Source organism: Plectrocnemia conspersa, unplaced genomic scaffold, assembly GCF_051122295.1.
Source record: "Plectrocnemia conspersa isolate PC_06_02 unplaced genomic scaffold, ASM5112229v1 ptg000002l, whole genome shotgun sequence".
In the NCBI taxonomy this organism is placed as follows: Eukaryota; Metazoa; Arthropoda; class Insecta; order Trichoptera; family Polycentropodidae; genus Plectrocnemia; species Plectrocnemia conspersa.
Window position 1 is genome coordinate 19272406 of NW_028277166.1, and position 20093 is coordinate 19292498.

General features: G+C 30.0%; 1 protein-coding gene across 7 annotated transcripts in view; it reads left to right on the forward strand.

The window, feature by feature from the left end:
- Positions 1–20093, forward strand: part of Camta (Calmodulin-binding transcription activator) — a 307476-nt gene that overhangs the window by 50400 nt on the left and 236983 nt on the right. For all 7 annotated transcript variants that reach the window (XR_015808914.1, XR_015808915.1, XM_088181638.1 and 4 more), the window contains one exon: positions 4840–4931. Coding sequence is in view for 5 of the 7 variants with exons in the window: in XM_088181638.1 (XP_088037764.1) it covers positions 4840–4931 (92 nt within the window). In the remaining 2 variants the exon portion in view is untranslated. The remainder of the gene's footprint in view (positions 1–4839; positions 4932–20093) is intronic.

Sequence of the window (20093 nt, forward strand, 5' to 3'; positions counted from 1 at the left end):
ACCGTTTAAGAAAAAATGGGTTTCTTCGTTAAAATCAAACATCGTGGGAAACGGATTAAGTCACAAATTACGTGCCATAAATCAAAAAGTATTAAATATCCGCAAAAATATTTAAGCTTGTAGTCCAGGTGTAAGCTTAGGTATTTAACGCTTGTTTTCCATTTTACATTATTGCCCTTTTCATTTAGGAAAGGTAGTGGCGAAGTTTCTCTACGTTTTGTGGAAATAATTCGGTTGATTTTAATTTTCCACTTCTCAAAATATTTATAAGATTGAAAAAGATTTATTCGCGATTGGTTAAAAATCGCAAGCGCTAGTCAAAATAGCTGTATCATCAGCGTATATGTAAGATAAAGAGGAACGGTCTGACACTCTTCCCTGAAGAACTCCAGCTGGAATTTTACGCGGGATTGAGTGTTCATTTTTTTAGTGAAACAAATTAGATTCTACTTTTTAGGTATAAGCGTATTAAATGTAGCAGATAGTCAGGGGTTTTGTTTTTGTAGAGTTTATGAATCAAACCGTCATGCCATACTGTGTCGAAAGCTTTTTCTATATCTAAATTGCTAATACATAATTTGTTAATGTACTGTGAGGATCTTTGATTCGGTGAATGAGGCATGAATCGAGCCACTTAAAATTTTTTAACAGAATGGGACATAGTTGAAGAGATTAAAACAGGCCAATAGAGACAAGGTTTCAGAGCACAATATTCCGGGGCGCAGACCTTCGGCGACGCGTCATTTTAGGGCTGTCGTCCTCAGAAAGACGAGGTGGTACAGATTCTTGGCTGTCCCGTTAAAAGTACAACTTTGAGCATTTTCCAGAGGATGCTTTTAATGACAAGTGGAGGGCTTAAAGGAACTTGGCATCAGGATAAGAAAACAGGGCGTGCGTCGTCGTTTCTGCTCTAGTCAATGACGTCGATTTCATATGCTCTCCGCTGCGCCATTCTGTCATAATCAAACTCGTAAATTAAGATTTAGATGTTGCTGCCGTTCTAATTATTATTTAAATGTATCTCAAATTCCTGATACATTGACATCATACACTGTCGTCGTCACGTAGATCAAGTCCATGTAAAATATGTATAAATACAGAGTAATTAATTGAATAAAACACAAAACCATCTAGCCAATCTGGCGAGGCTGAGCTCTGATTTCAAAAGTATATTTCATAAAATAATTTATTTTTGATATTCAATTGTTCAAAATTAAATGTTTTGTTGTTGTTGTTGCATAACAATGCCAACAAAACCGTTAAATATTGTTTGTGGCTCAAATATCAATTGCATTGGATCGAACATTGCAAGATTTGGAGGTGCGCTAATATTATCAGCAGGTAATTTTCGTCAGATTATACCTGTTATATCACGTTCAACAGCAGCTGATGAACTGAATACGTGTTCAATTGCAGAACGATGCTTCTGCATAGCTTTTTGCAAAACAATTATTGAATATTAAAAATGGCAAACTTACAATTAATGAATAAACAGGCTGCATTAAATTAGCAATTGATTTTTATATCACCACACACTCAAAAAAATAATTGATTCAATAAGTATTTTAAGATATCACACAACATTACAGAAGTCATCAATGGTCAAGTGAGCGTGAAATATTAGCTGCAAAAACGTGGATTTAAATGTTATTAATCATTATTCAACATGTGTTTCCAGGTGAAATATATACTTATAAATCAGTATATGTTGTTATGAATCAAGATGAAGCAGTAAATTATCCTACTGAATTTTTGAAGTCATTTGATTTAGTTGTATTGCCAGCACACATCACAAATCTGAAGATTGGTGTTCCTATCATTCTTATTAGAAACGTTGATCCACCCCGTCTTTGCAATGATACCATATTTTGATTTACCAATTTAAAGGAGAAAATGTGCCCTGCTACCACGCATACCAAAGATTCAATGAACAGATATGCTCTTCTTCTTCAAACGATTGCAATTTCCAATTAAACTGACTTTTGCAAAAATAATGAACAAATCACAAGGTCAATAGTTGTAAGTATGTGGATTGATATTGGAGAATTAATGTTTTTCTCATGGTCAATTATACGTTGCATGCTCCCGTCTAGGAAAACCAAGCGATTTGTGTGTATATGTTCCAAATGGAATCACCAGAAACATCTTATATCTCAGAGCATTGCAATGATCTTGAAGGTAAATAATTCAGTTTATTAAATTAATATTGGATTGATATTCTACATTTTATTTAGTTGAAGAAGAAAAAAAAACACTGCAATTGTATTTATTTAGTTCAAATTTACCAATAGCAAAGCATTGCAGGTCCAATAGTAATTTATTAAAACAATAAAATAACCTTGCTATTTGATCAAACTTGACGTACTATTTTTGGCCTTGGCTCTCAAGGGAGCATCCACTAGCGTTTGGACTTTTGTCTCGATGTTAAAAGCATATATTCATAATACGTCACACGTTAATTTGGACCATTATTATACAACAATTGTTCAGAAATTTCTTTACGATGCTGTTTCAAGAGTTTTGGAATGAATTTCGCTGCTACTCTTAGCCTTAAATGTCGGTCAAAATTGCTTTGAATGAATCGTACGATATACAGCCTTCTTAAGCAATCTCCTTAATGATTCATCGATTACTAAATATAATGTCCATATTATTTTCTACATTTTAATTAGTGATTAATGCGTTAGTCTATTTATTTTACCATCACAGCACGATTGATCAGTTGTATATATCTGTCGATCACCACAGAAAAAGTTTTTCTAGATTGTATACTATCTTATTAACTGACAGACTAAAATTTCAGTATGATGTCTCAATACTTAGTAGTTGTTGATTGTGTTTACCACATGCCTGTCATGTTGCAACGGAAGATTTACGGTAATAAGTAAATCTTTTTTGAAACGGTCTGTAAAATACCATCAATAAATTCTTCGTTTGATTTTCAAAATGAAGAACTTATCAAGAGGCTCACTAAAATATGTCGAAAAATACTTTGATGTCAAACAAACTATGTATCTAATATGGCAGACAATTGCATGCGAATCAGACAGTTGCACATGAAAAAAATAAGAGTATAATATTCTAAATTAAACCTCGTATTATATCGAGGAATAAAAAAGTGAAATCGATTCCAAATGTATACTCACTGAGGAACAGTCTTGCATTAAAATTTTGTCAGAAACTTAAGAATAATAAGGGCGAACTATAACATGCAACGCATTATCTTCAACACCCTCGTCACTCGGAAACTCGACAGTTACTAGACCCTTACCTTTATGCAGGTAGTCTTGAAACGGGATTCGACAAGTAAGACCAGATAGTTTACATGCATACATAGATTTACCGAATTTAATAATTATGAGTACATACGTATGTATTTGAGATACTATGAAATGGCATAGCTTTGTTCAATAACATTTAGTTTGATCATTTAATGTAGATTAACAATAAAGACGAGCCCAAAATTATAAATGAAATAAAATCATTTTAAAATACTATGGATCTTTTATGGAAATTAAATTCTGTGGGCGATTTAAATAAGGCATAACTTATATACACACGTCTATGAAAAGTTTTAATGCATTCGAAAATATATTCTTCCATGCTCCTGTTTTTGAAATACCGTCTAAAATATTATATTAAATAATAAAAAGATCATAAAATCTTTAAGGTATGATATTAGTTTTTGAACATGCTTAATTAAATTTTCCGAATAATTCCAAAGTCTTCACGTTTAAGGTCTCCGGTAAGTTGGAAAATTTTATATTCGATTTTTTTGGTGGTACCTTCCATTCTTTCGCCCCATCCGAAGCGATAGCGCCACAATGGCCCTTAGGGAAAATTTAATTTTATTCCGCACTTTCGGCAGTGTGCTAGCGAGCGGCTGAGCATAAATTTCGTCCATTACGAAACACGTCGTTGTGACAATGGGAATGTGGGGAATTTAATCTCATACCAATCTCGACGAAGACTTTTCGCATTCTTCGTATGTGAAAAGGGAACTCCGATCGGTATGAGCGAGGACTGTTTCAATCACGATTGTTTCTCATACACCCCAGGGTTCAAACCTATATGTAGAAGGCACGAATATTGTTAAAAAAAAAATGTATGTATTTTTATAAAATATAGAAAACCGAAAAAAATCCAGATATTCAAAATATAAATTGTCAAATATGCAACTATTAAAGTTGCAAACAAATGTAGATATTAGTTATTGGAATATTTTAAGCATATTCTAAGAATTTTATCATCAGCTCAAAATTTTTAAGCTCTTAAATCAAGAATATTTAATTTGATTTTTTTTATATAAAAATTAAATAATACGTCTTTATAAATTATTAATTGCTTTTAACACGGTAGTTGTCTTCTTGAATAAACTTTAAATTATGTTGCCAACGTGTGTTGAAAACAATTGGTCGCGCTCCTCTCGCCTCTCTATGAATATTTTATTGTGTATAGATCAATATTTTTATTCAATTCGCATACGAAAAGGTTTCTTTTCTATTTATAATAAGAAAATCAAACAGGGAAAAAATAAATTGCTTATTTTTCTTGTTTAATTTTTCACGAAAAACTGAGATCGGTTGCCCTCGAACCGTATCGGCATGAATACATTAAGAAATATTAATTTAAACCAAACACGCAGAACAGACAAAAGCATCCTTTGTACTGTGTTGTTATAAAGTCTCGAAGAAAATTACTAATTTTAGATGTATCTCATATATTAAAGTACTCATAATTAATTTATAGCCGCGCTTTAAGCCGAATAAATGTTTACATGGTATATATTAATTTAAATTAAAAATATATTTTTTATTATAATTTAATTTTAATTTTCAGATGGTGAACCTATCAAGTTGCCGGACAATCTGGAAACATTGCCAAAGGCAGAGAATTTCCCCATACAGCGACACCGGTGGAACACAAATGAGGTAGGATTCTAAAATTTTGTTTCTATAAATCGTGAAAATATATATTTATATATTATAATATGTGTAACTTAAACTAATAATATTCGGAAAAAATTCTTGACACGGGAATCAATTTTTAATAGGTCTTAAAATGTTGAAAAAATAAAATTCGCTATTTAAAATTTTAAAGGAGCAAAATAAAATACTAATCTTATGTTCTTATATATAAATAATTAATTATTCATTCTGCAGAATAGTTGCTTTATTCTCAGCAATGAGTTGCATTACTTACAACTCAGAATGCTCAAAAATATTATTATTATATAAAATTCAAAACATATTTTCTCGTATTAATTGAGGAGATATAGAAATTGCAATATTTGTCATTGAAAAAGTCCACAGTGGCATAATTTTATCTCAAAAATATGAACGATTTCTGGAATTTAGGCGATTATAAAGTTTTTGTTAAATTCATTTTGTATGCGCTTGCTTGTTTATCGGATTTTAGATAGGCCATGGCAGTCATAAATAACCTTCAAATTTAACAAATTTCGTAAAAAAAAAAGTATACACAATAAGCTACTGCAGCGGTATATTAATAAAGTTGCTCACATGCGTTAAACTGTTTTTTAGTGCTCATATTTAAATTAAACATTAAAAAATATTCCATTACAAATAGTTAAGAAATATTATATGTTTATATATTTAATATTTTATAATTGCAATACTAAATGTTTAGGAACGTTAAAACGAAAAAAAAATATATTTCCCTTCGCAAAAGAAGTTAAAACAGATTTTTTATCTTATTGCCTTACTAAATGTATTATAGTATACTTGATTTTTTATTGAGAAATATTTATAGTTTTTAGTAGTAAAATATTAAATTACTTAATACAAAATAGTTGTATTGTGATTATGTTAAAGAGCAAACGATAAAAAATTAATATTGATTAGAAAAAAATTCATGAAATATCCTTCATTGAAAATATGAGTTTTTATAAAAAACCGTAAATTTACCGCTGTATGGTTTATTAAATTTTTACCTTTAATTTAAATTTTTATTTTAAATATCTAGGGATAGAATATTAAATTTCTTAATTTTAAAGTAACACAATTTTAAAATGTTATAAAAAATAAAAAGAGCGGTTAGAAAAAACGTTAATTAATTAAATTTTTAGTTTTCTTTTTTATTCTTGTTCAATGTGATTTTTAAATAATTCTTATGCCACGAAATTTTTCAACTAATATTATTTTTAAAGGTTATTAAATAATTGTAGAGAAGTCAGTCTTTATTTCTTTTTTCGACTTTATAATGCTAGTTTAAGTATAAAATATCGCTGAATATAGGAAGCTCTGAAACCGTTTTTAAATATGATTTCCAAAACTCGCGTTCAACTTTTTCTATACACAGAATATATTAAATTTAATAGATCGCTCCCATTTTTTTTGATGGGTCGATTTCATTCATAATAAATTACCTTATTTTTCCTTTGTTTCCGAGGCGGAAAAGTGGGCCAAACTGCCAATGCGAAAACTTTCCGTCCGGCTCCATGCTCCAGTATACAATGTATACCACTAGTTGGCTTTTTGTAGCGCACGTCCCTTCTATCACTTTCGCTTCTTGTCAAATTCGGCGATATAATCAAGGGAGCGGAATGCAAATGAACCCTCGGAATGATTTAACGGTTTAGGCTCGGTAATGGCTCAGTTTTGAGCCGGCCGACCGCAAAGGGGAAACTTTTGACTGCGCCGCGGTTAAGTTTAGTCAATTTAACTTGGCCAATGTAACTTTAACCGCCGAATTTTCAAGGCGAGCCGAGCCGATAGCTCGAGCTGGGACCCTTTATCTAACGCTTTCGGATTTATACGTTTCGTTAATTGGACTTTGGCAAAGGTGTACGCTTGGGTGAATCGACTATAAAAAATAAAATAAATATAATTTAATTCATTGCAACTTTTATATTTATTTTTATATGTTTATTAAGTAAATGAAACATTACGTATAGCAGGTATAGATACATATATGTATGTAAAAGTAGTTTTATTGTATGTCTACCTTTGTAATATGACATGTGCTAATCAAATAGACAAGACATATACACATATTGTAACCAAATTTGATCGATATGTGAGTATGTTAATATTGTTTGAGGACCCTCGATTGCCGCCATTACCAATCGAATAAAGCTAAATATTATTATTCTTATCTATTTCATAATTTTATGGTCTAATAATTTTAAATTTGTCAGAATATTATGTTTTATTGCTTAAAACGACTAAACGGAAAACTTCTTGAGCAATATGTCGTAATAGAATAACAAAGATAACCTTGCTGTTTATCTCACTAAGTAAATAACATACTCTATAAAAAGTGTGTAAACATTGTTAAGAATGTGAATTTATATTTTTTTATTATTAAGTTTAAAAATAAAAACAAATATTATTAATTATATACAATTATTAAGAACATAAGTATTTCAGTTTTAATTATAAAAAAGTAAGCATTTTAGTCAGCATAAAATTTTTAAAGTAGGATAGTAGTATATATGATATTTGTAAAAATAGCTTGTTTAATATTTTCACAAATATTTATAGACAAACTTAAAATCTGTAAATAAATATTTATTATTTCACTTGCGATTAACTTTATAAGCGCTATATGTGGTTGTTAATTATATTAGTTACTATTTGTATATTCTGTTTTTATTTTTAAATTTTAGTTTCATTCTTTAACTAATGTGATATCTAAAATTGACAGCTATACGTGTCTGTGTCGTTAAATAGTAAAAAATCGTTGTCGTTTGAGCCAGAACAATTCCAATGCATGTGTTAATATCTCCGAAATTTCAAGTCCTAACACAGCATCAAGATCGCAAAGGGTCATCCAGATACTGGTAAATTAAACCCTGCTTATTTTATTTCTAAATTTAATTTGCATTGCGACAGTTTCTTGGTTAATTGTATTAGTGTTTATGTGCGCATGTTTTATTGACTTTCTTATATAAATATCGCGATTCCTCCGCCTGGTTTTGAGAAATAGTTTCTCCGGAGACAAACAAATTTAGGAATGAAATAGTTTCGGTAGTTACGATCCTAATCAATAGTTCTAGTTCTTGATTTTTAAATCAGATTTGACGGGAATTCTGGTTCCTTGTTTAAACTATTTTAGCATTATCATAGCGATATTAATTTTACTGGCATAATAAAATCTCATGAAGCACAAGTTTTCACTCTGAGGTGTACTACATTTTAAATGTGCGATGTCGAAATACTCAGCTTATATTTTCACTCGTACAGATAAGTGATTTGAAGAAAATAAATAAATTATTTAATATTTTATATTGACAGATTTAGACTTTTTAGATAGTTGATGATGTTGGATAATTAGATTCTACTGTTGAGCGTAAATCATAATCGTTTAATGGGTATTTTCTTGACACAACAATTTATTAAGCATATAATCTGTATTTTTATAATTTGCCAAACATGTCAGATGATCAGGAAGGTAATAAGACCATAATTTGTTTGCAGAAAAATCGAGTTTTAGAAATGCATCTTAAAAGTTTTTTAGAACTAGAAAAGTAGTACATATCCTCATTTAATTTTTAATGGCATACCTGTGTAAATCTAGAATATTTTTGTTGCAAATAAAAACTTATATTAATTACAGCAATCTACATTCAGATTTTCTGATCGTAATCAGCAAAAAAAACTAATGAGTATTGAATTTATGTGTGATTTTTAAATGCACCAAGTTGAAGCTTTATTAAAGTTTTTATAGGTTCAACCTATAAAGAAATGACATATTGCTTTTTAAATGTGATATTATTTGTGAGGGCATTAATCATTTAGTTTCTAGGGGTTCTAAGCATAGTATGAGGTACGCCTTAACTGCTAAAACAAAACTAAAAATCCCCAACTGCCGCACTTGAAAGACACCCGCCCGTTGCTTCAGATTATTCGCTCCATTTGAGTAATAATTTAAAAGCTCCACATGTTGTACATGTCCATAGTGTACATATAAAATATTATATTGTATGTATTCCGCGTGCACTCCGAGCGCATTTCAATGACACAAAGTTACGGTTTGTTAACTCCCATATTTCAATTCCCGGTCCGGTCCCGGGGCAAGAGCAAGAACAAAAAAGAGGGCACGACGAGTAGAGATTAAATTACACAAGAGAGCAATCCCGATGGCAAGCTGCCCGGGTGGCCACCCCTCGGGGGCGCCCAGTCCCGTTCGAAAGAGATTTCTTCTTCTTCTCGCTTCGGCGACAGATTACGCACTAATTGCGAGACGGACGGACGCACTTCAAAGGGGATGATCTTGTTTAAGATTAATTAGAAACGGAAACGGGAAAACGGATGCGAATGAAGAATTTTCCGGGGAGGAAGACGATTTGTTTCCAACTTCTTCGCCGTCGCTTTGTGTCGGCGATGGAGGCGATTTTATTTTTTAAGAAAGATTAATTAAAATATTTGGATTTTTATTTGTTTGTTTAAGGCATTAGGGCGTTGATTAAATTTGGTGTTTGATGGTTTGAAATTTATTTTAGAGATGTAACAATTTATTTGGATAAGCGATTAAAATTATTGTTAATTAAAGAGTTAGTGTTTTCGAGTCTACAAACGAAAACTTGACAGTCAGATTAATAAGCAATATGCATATAAAACAAATAAGTATTTATATCAGTTTTTGTACACAGTTTAAACATTGTTTTATTCCAAAACATATCAAATTCTTTAACAATTATTTTTTGTTGAATTGTTTTCATCTACCAACACATCTCCAGCTTTTCTCGTTTTTTTAACGTGAGCTTTCCCTTTGCGTTCAATGTCATTCCAAGATATTAATCTAATTATAGTATAAACTTTTGTTTGTCAAGGCAATATTAGAGTTTACTCATATTCGAATACTTTACGTTTATTATTCGACTATCAAATTACTTGTTAAAAATGCTCTGCTTGAGACATTGCGACTTATACTTGATAATGAGAGAAGCATTCATCGTTCAAGTCCATTTATGTCTGAGCAAAAAAAATATTTAATATAATTTTATGGCAATATCATTAACCATTGGAGTTTAAAGTCTTTTGAAGCGAAAAATTGCTAGGAATTATTAAAACATTATCGCCTTTAACAGTGCTCATTTATTATAATTCTGGTCCAAGACAGCTCTAGCGAATCGCAGATTAAGGTAGTTGCGAGCCAATTGCATCGCTTTTTGTTCATGCCTAAAGAGAAACGGTCTAGATGGTCACTCCGGAAATCGGTAGAAGAACAATAGTATTATGCGTAAGGTAGAACGTATTGTCTAGTGCACATTCTTTCCAAACAAAAAGTAGCTTTTTCAGTGGACCTTATGTGATTAACGTCTCGAAATGGATGTGCTATTTGGTTGTTTATAAAATATTATTATAACAATTATTATTGTTTGGTCATGAGATCTCTTTAATATTGTTGTGAAAATATTGTATGGCATGACTTACGAATTTTTTAATCACTCTGAACGATCAATTGACTAAATTATGAATTATAACAAAATGTATTTTTTAAATTACGCTTCAAATAAAATGGTTGAAATATAAATATTAAATATTCTGTGGTTTCAAAACACTTTAAATGAATTTAAACTACTTACATAAATTGCTATGTTCTAATAATTATAATCGTATTGTATTCACCTAAAAATTTGCATAAAAATCATATCCGTAAAGTATTACATTCACGAGTTTTTAGTGAAACATACAAATTTGAAGCATATAAAAAAATAAATTGGGCAAAGGCAAAAAGCAAAATTAAAAAAATATTGTACTAAAATTAAACTAAGAACATACGTCTTAAGCAAATTTTTAATTTAACCAAGATTAAAGTGGTGTTAAAATTTGTTAAGCAAACTCGACCGCGAGAATTAATTAGTTCAATTAAGAAAGTATACTCGGGATTCATTTAAATTTAGTGTATATACAGTATTAATGTATAAAGTTTAAGGATTTATTTTTAAGATTTTTATAGTACCCTTAATAGTAATCCCTTTTTGGGTCGCTGTTCTCGATAATTCGTCACTAATCACAGCACGCGTTGTAACGAGGTCAAGTAATGTTTCGTGTTCGTTTTTAACGTAATTCGCTTTATCTGATAACAATGACGGTTTGTGTGTACTGTATTATATTTTATGTCCGGCGAAACGTCGGATTATAAATAAATAATAAGAAAAAAATAAAGTTATTTTGAAAGAATATGAAAATAAAATTCAACATCAACTTGAAGTATTAATAATAGCAATTAAAAATGTTTAATTTACTTGTCAAGTATTTTTTTCTCTGGGTGAAACTTAACTTAATTTAGTTGTAGAACTATTAGATGTTGTTGAAAAATAATTGCCAGTATATAAAATATGACTTTTTAAGGTGCAAAATTTTTTATCTTATCGTTATTTAAAAAGTACTTTTGTCTATAAAAGCTTATTGTTCTATCATGTCTTTATTTGCTTTTTTGTGTAGTCGTTTCTTGTTTTATAAAGTATGATAAGCTAGTGGCATGAATTGATGACTAATATTCAAAGGAACTGGGCTTGAATCATATTTGATTCCTAGTCTTTTTTAATTTGTTTCGTGTCTAGGAGATCGAAATAACTGGATATAATGTAATTTAAATTCAGGTTCTAGGCGTTTAATTCGGAAGTGAAGTGAGAAGTGGTCTCTTCTTGGTTAAAGTTCTAATGCCTTGAACTTCGAAGTGGATGTTCAAGTGTGAATATCAGCAAAAGCGGCATAGAAAGTCTTTGAGGGAGTGTCTGAGGAAGTGATAGTTGGTTTCCGTATATACATACTTATACTTAAAGCCACTTCCATATGAAATTTATTTTTCTGCCCCTTTGCTTAAAACGATCAATTAATTACAAATTAGATTTTCCTAATCTCATGAATGCACAGTAATATATTGCTTGTAAATCATAAAAATAATTTATAATTAATAAAATAAATGTCACTGATTTTCAGACTGATATCAGTGTGGTGTTTCACTACTAACTTAGTAGTTTTATTTATTCGGCTTACGCCTGTCGCGTCTTAACGTATGACTTACAATTAATTATCAATGATTTAAAACACTAACCAGTTAAATTATTATATCTTTTTATTTTTATAAACGTGTTTTACGAAATTCTATTCTTGATTATTTTATGGTTCTACTCTATGGTATTATTTATTTTAGCACAAGACTTAAAGTAATATTTTGGTTCATAGATATATTTAGATTTGTTTGCGTACTCAGCGGTTCAAATTAGCTACAACTTTTTACATTTTCATGAATGAAATGTGCCACTAAGTATATAAACAGTAATGCCTCAAATAGTGAAGTAAATTTTTAAAATAATATAGATAAAAATGTGTCAGTTTAAAAAGCTTATATGCCAAATAAGCTCCATTTTCTTAAAAACTTGGCAACGACGATCAGTTTGCAACTAACTGGCAAGTGTCATCCACAAGGCGCGATAGTACGTGAGTAAAATCTTCTTATAAGACAAGGCTTTGCAGTGTCTGTGGCTATATGTTTAACTGATTTTTATCATGTTTTTTCGTATTAAAACAAGCTTCTTAAGTTTTGAACATCAATCAAAATTTAAACTAATTGTTTATTCTATCTCTTGTTATATTTGTATGATTGTTTGTTTTTTTATTTAAATTACTAAATCAACTTTTAGATATATGTTGTGTATTTAAGATTTTTCTATTTACCCACAAGGGTTTTTGTACACATTAATGTGTTTCAAGGTTTCACACACAATTTACCAATTTTCCAGTGTCGTTATTTGTCACCACCCATCCGCCCTTGTGTGCTCGATAACGATTATGTGACCTGGCCCTGAGGCCTTGGCTAATGGGCTTGGAGGAGCATGAAAAATGACGCCTTTTACTCCAAAAATATGTCCCAGAAACAACTAACAGCAGGCTTCTTCGCTAAATAAAGTTGTGATGAATTATAATAAAAAATAAATTGACTTAAAAAGCTATGGATTATGTGACCCGCACACTTCTAACGAGAGTCTAACGAGTTGAAAGTAAAATTACAGTCACGATCCTCCTACGAGGATATCGGATTTTTTTTATCCTCTTCACACCAAGAAGGCAGATGGCACTTGATGGATGGCGTTTAAGATAATTCACGCCTCGAAAATGTGTTCGGTTTAGAGTTTAGAAGTTGTAAATTATAATAATATTATATTTCTCGAGTCCCATTAATATGGATTAAGTCGTTGCGTTTGATTTATTGCGTAAATTATGCATAGTTAATGGTTGTTCAAATAATTGCTGTAATTAATATTATTGACTTAAACATGAAAACGAAAGATGGGTTGTGAGTTACGTGAGAAATTTTAAATTCAATGTTTTTAAAATGTTACGTGTACATTTGAAGGTCGATTCTAAGCTCTTGCCAAAAGTTTTATGTTATCACAAACTCTCATCTAAAGAATTATAGTCGTCGTTTAAAAATTGATGACCTTATTTAAATCTATTTCTTAAGGTGGAATTATTTTGACAGTCACAGTAAATATGAATGTAGCTCAATTTTTTTGTGCACGTTTATTTACTACAAATATTGTGGTTGTATAATGTAGCTAAAATATTTATATATGTATATTATATATAATATAAGTAGGGAGAGTCATTAAAAATAATTTTCTTTGGATTATATTAAACAAGTTTTGCTTGCTTCGATGTTTAGTATTTAATAATAAAGGATATCACCACTAACTATTAAACTAGGCCAGATAATCCACGTCTAACGTCATCAAGAAGAGGGATAACATAAAAATTGACTTGTCTGTAAATCAGTGACATCTAGTTAATTAATTTGAAATAATCACAGCTTAAAATTTTTAGGCATCACTATACACGACTTGGCTTATTCTTAATTTAGTTCTTCATTAGAGTATTCATCCGTGAGAATATACAAATATAAAAAAACTCAATCTGTGATTAAAGATTAAAATTGTAATTATATATTAATCACTAATTTTATAGATACAATAGAAGTTGAAAAACATGTAAAAATGACAAAAACATGTTAGTTTTTTTGACCTAAAAATTTGTAGCATCTAGTTTTTCTAAAACTTATGTCACTAAAATGAAATCGGTGAGTCTTTACAATATACAGACCGATGGCACAACATGTGTGTCATGGCCTGGGCAATCGTTCACGACCGATGGCACATAAAGTGTTTCCGCTAACAGTTACTTTACAGTGACACAAACCCTGTGGTACGTTTTAGTCAAGCATTATTAGTCTATAACACAAACTATTCATCATTTGTTTTTATTCATGGTTCTTTAACCTTTTAAAATATTATTTTATTAAAATGTTTCTTAAGACAAAGTTTGTTGCTTTTCTTTTATTGCAACAATCGGTAAAGTTTGTATACGTTAGTTATATCTCCATCACTGATGCGAAGAGAGAAGCGGCGACTTCTACGATCTTTGATAGTCGTAAGCTGCGTCAGACTCTGGGGAAGTGAATGTTCGTTGCCTATAGAGATTTTTCCTGCTACTTTTGGTTGATTTAAATTAAAAAACAGTCAGAAGTTTTAGAAAATATTTCTGTTGACCACTTGAGCGGATTACTAACGGCCGTTTAAATGTCAATCTAAATTGCATGTGCTTTTTATAAACATTTACGACGGACACTTTTAACCTTTATAATTCACACTAGGTACTTTGACTTGACTTAGAGAAAGGTTTTCTCACGGTGGCTGTCCATTTTAACAAACAAGCCTCTTTTTGTCTTAGACGTGTTTAAAACGGTCCGGCTTTTTTCACAAGGTTTCTGATTTATTTGATTCTGGAGCCTGTAAACTTAGATCTGCCGATTTAATTTGAGAGGTTCAATCATTGAATAGAAGGGTGTTTTTTTTGTCGAGAGTCTAAAAGCTAGACTAAAAATATATACTTTTAAATGGTGGTAGAATTTTTTATCCAAACGCAACCAAGAAAAATAATAGGTTTAATCAGGAAAAAATGTCTAAAAGTAGTTTTCATTTAATTAAGGTTGAAAATTGGTTTTATTCACTATGATTTTTTTCTTCTTATTTTTAAATGTAAAATCAGAACCAGAATCTGTAAACTGCAGATTTATACGGAAGCCACGTATTATATATAATTATCGGTAATAATGATACATATGTTAAATAGTTCGCTGTTTTTCGGATTATGAATTTATAGAATAATTTGATCAGACATGCATATAATTTCACTGATAATATTTAGGGTTATATTTTTCATGCTTTCTATAAAAGTATTGTTTGGAATGGTATTTTTAATTGTTTGTAGGTACGTATATACCTACTATTTAATAATAAACATTAGAGAGTGATTCGTATGATTAAAATTGACTACAGTATTTCGTCGAACATATGGAAAATATATATCCATATGATTTTTAACATTTTTAAATAGCATAAACGTTGTACATATGACTTTAATATATATTATATAAATTATAAATATTTTATGATATAAATAAAAAAAAACTTGAAACTTGACTTGCGATCTTTATATAATAATTTAGAAATAATACTTGAACCTCTAAGATAGAACCATAAGTCATATGTCCTAATGTTTTGTATTTTCCACTCTTTCTCAATCAATTATCGCTTATGAATAATGAAATATAAGGAATCACATGTGCGTCAAAATTCTCATAAGATTTTTTCTGTTACAGTCTAGAAGAGTTTTATACAATTTCAGACTCTTTATTGTTTACCGATACATTTTGGGTCAACTTAAGCATGTCGTTCGGATTTCTTGTTTAAATTTAATATTCAAAATGTACTGGGTATGAACAGCTTTATTTTTTTTTAAAATAGTATTTTAAAGTAGTACCTATAAACATCATTAGATTTTTTTAATAAAATATATATAATAAAAATATAATATGTATGTGCTATGTAAAATAATTAAACTAAAAAATATGTAACTGGATAGTTTTATTATTATTTAAAATGATAGGACTATATAATTAGTATTATTCCAGCATGTCTTTAATACTCCACCATTATAAGTAATTATATGGACTGTAGAATAGGTTCTAGTTTGCATCCCTGACTATATTCGTAACGGTTGTTTTACATATTACATCGTTGGCACGTGCCATGCAATCGCATATACGTTTTTATTAAAAACGTGTGTATCTTATATTATGCATAAATAAATAAAACCGAATCCATCGGGTACGTAAAAAAGATTGAATAACTCAACCGTATTATTGCACGCGCGGTTCGAAACCCGCCATATTCTCTCAACAGCCATAAACCCTCGCAGGGGTCCCGGACATAAAAAGCTACTTTATTTTATTTTTTTGCTCTTTGACCTCCCCTGGATTGTGTCGACGTTGCTTCGACTGTTGATGGTCAACGATAGTGTAGCTCTGAGCTAGCTGGCCAAGGAAAAAAGCGGGTCAAATGTACCACTTGTGGTAGTAGTGGAGGTAGTGTTCTCATCGGCGGTTACTAGTACCCATACCTTACCGGTTAAAACGGAATATTAACAAGAACGAGGCAAACCGATTTGAAATGCAAATACGCAAGGCTTGTGCGCGTTTTAAAATGCAACAATGCACTTGGCAAAAACTGCTTTTAATTGCATAACGACACCATAGTTATTACATTATAGGGATATTGAGAAATACATTTAATTAAATGACACAACAATGATTTTAACATAATATGTTATCGCTGTTTTATAACATATATTTGATTACCACACCGATTGCCTTTCTCGCCTAATCTTTTCAGTCGGCTTATTTTTCTCCTCAATGCTGAGAATGTGTTGAATAAAATAAATTTACTCTATATTACTATCAGGATAGTTTACTAGTTGTATATTTCAATAGAATGAAGGTATGAATTAATTTAATTTATATTAAAAAAATTCGTTATTATTATTTAAATTAATCTGGACGGGCCCACACACAGTATATTCACAACAATGCAAAAAAGATATTGTGACCAAATAAATGCATTACTAATTTAAAATATTGCAAATACTACTCTATAGCGCACCCGTCTTAAAACGTATTTACTCAAAAGTACCGCAGAAAAACTACTCTTTGTTTGGAAAGGACGCTCGCTAGTTTTTCTACCCTATTGTTACCGACCGCTAAAATTTCTCGTTTAAGGCATGAAAACATTTCATGTGTCCAAGAAGCGATGCTCACAAACATAATTTTCTGCGATTCGCTAGAGCTGTCTTGAAACAGTACTATAAAATATGTGTTAGTTGGTTACAAAAGGGCAAAGACGCAATTTCTTGATTTGAACGTCATAAAAGTTTTGCGCCTACCTTTTATTTTGCCACCTAACGTATGCAGTGACGATAACTTAATTTTTCGATAACCGTTCTAAACATTTCCTAACAGTTAATTGAATAATAGATAATTTTCTTCAGTTTTTTTTATCAACTTTCACTTTTTTCTTATTAACGTAAAAAAAAATTATTATACAAAAATATTTTGTTTGTTTATAACGTCACTGCCATTTTATTTGCTTCTGCTATAAATTGTAAACTATTAATATACAACACTAAAATAACTTCGAGTTCAAAAAGGCATGCCTACATATCGCATGTTGAAAAAACAATCGCTTTTTTATATATTATACATAAAAAAGGGAGAAATGTTTGTCAAAAGAGGGTTATATAACATAATCTTTTTTATAATAGATTAGTTTTAAGGATAGCAAATGTGGAACATAAAGTTAATTTAATAATGCATTTTTTTGTACAGCGCTGTAGTTCAGATCACCCTGTATCGATAATAATAGCCGTGAATTGATGAATAAATCGTTAAAATAATTCATATATAAAAAACCTACGTTTCAACGAACAAATTTGCATTTGACGTTTGGATTGTTGCCAGCTTAAAGCATGAGAAACACGAATGGGAAATTCGAGTACATAAACAAAATTATTATTTTCATTTTATTTTTTGTTACTTTGTACTGTGTACGTATGTAGCTTTTCCATGCATATATTACACAATAACACTCACATCGATCGAGAGTATTTTTTCATATATCGTACTAATTAAACTGCTATGTGGAAAATATAAAATAAACATTGCATTTAACTAGAAAAACCACGGGCTCGATAAAATGTTTGATGTATTATTTTTGTCAGCTAAAATCATATTTTATAGTGGGTATTTTTTTTTAAATGTCATTCTGACATTAAAATGCCATTTAATAACCTTTTTATGCGTTTTATGAACGTAAATGTGTATTTAGAATAGTTATTGATTAATAATAGAGATGGTATTATCAAATGTTGAAAGAAATTCTTAATTGAAAAAGGATTGTTGCGCATTTAAAAGACAAAATTTAACTTTGTATTATTATTTTAATTTATTAACACATTATTGCAGTAAATATTCATTTAAAATACTTTATTTATCAGTAAAAAAACTATTTTGTTGTTATAATGAGGGTTAAATGTTTACCTTTACTCTCGGATCAGAACGTCTAATTTACATATACGCCTATTAGTTATGAATACCGTGATATATTTTTTATAATATAAACCGTTTTCAGTCGGTTCGGTTCAGCGAATTGGTTCAGGTGTTTTCATCTCACGGCTTTTCCGTCTGAATTCATCGGGCCGCCATCTGCTGCTGGCACCGAGACGATAGCTTTTCCAACTTTATGATTTGTACACATTTTTTATGATCGGCCTCTCGATAAATAACGAAATAAATAAATAAATAAAAATAAAATTTCTCGGTTCGCGTGTCGTCCCGCCAGTGCTTCTCTTCCTTCGTGGATGTAAACTGTGGAGCATTTTTTTTATTTTTATCTTGTCGGTGCTGTCTGTTTGCTCAGAAATGGAAAACTAGATAATATGCTATTTTCCATGAAAAGTGCGCATAAAACCAATTTGATTTTAGAAAATTTTCAATTGTTGCCAAGTTTTGAAAAATTCGCAAGTTGACCCAAAAAGAGTTGGTGTTTTTATTATTTGTAAGTTTTATTATTATATATTATATTTCATATAGTCACACAATTTGTGATAGTATTTTTGCTGAATTAACCAATTGTAAATTTAATGAATATCAATTAAGTAACAACGTAATTACATTATTATTATTTATTGTACTTTTATTAATTACCATCATACATAGCAGTAAATAAAATTATGATCAAATCAGTCTAATTTAGCAAACACAAGAACTATTAATAACATTTTTATAATTCCATTGAATATATTTATTTTAGATATACATATTTATTTAAATGATATACATCATCTTGATAATCTAGACCAGGGTTTCCCAAACTTTTTCAGCGACGGAACACTTGACAAATCCGAAAACTTTGGCGGAACACTTAGCTTATTTTTTAGGTTGGGTAACTCATAATAGTAATATCATTTATTTCATAAACATAAAAATTCAAATAAATAAAGCTCCTAATGACTCTGATATTTTGGGTTCTTAAATTACAATTTTTTTTATATCAGGCATAATATTGATCAGTTGTATTCTCAGTTTTTGGATTATTTTTTTCTTCGATGATAGATGTATCAGTAGAAGTATTTGGCATTTCTTTCGTCAAATTTCCTGTTTTCAGCCAAAGATCCATGGGTAGTTTTTGAATAATATGTAAATTCTGTAATATTTTTTTTTGTCAAAATGGAAAAAAAATTGTATTTTAAGCAACCAGACTAAATTAATGTACAAGAAAATCAATTCTTTTTATGCAAATTTTATTTAAATCATTTATATTTCCAAAAGTATACACCCAATCCTGTTTTAACGCAATAAATTACAATAGTTTCAAGCTTTTTTATCAGATTTATGAACAATTTTTATGTATTAGCAAGACTAACAATTTTTTTAATATACTCCAAATATTTGTGAAATATCTATTTAGACTCCGCGGAACACCTATTTTGGATCCGCGGAACACCAGTGTTCCGCGGAACATAGTTTGGGAAACCATGATCTAGACAAATGATGGGGAGGTTAGGTTAGGTTAGGTTAGGCTAGGCATAGATATTATAAAATTACTGATAATCCGAACTATCAACTTCTTTTTAGGACATTTATATGTATTTATATATTTTTAAAATTTACCTCAACGGTTAAGTTACTAGTCATTAGTGTCAATTTTTTTTTTTTTTTTTTTTGATATG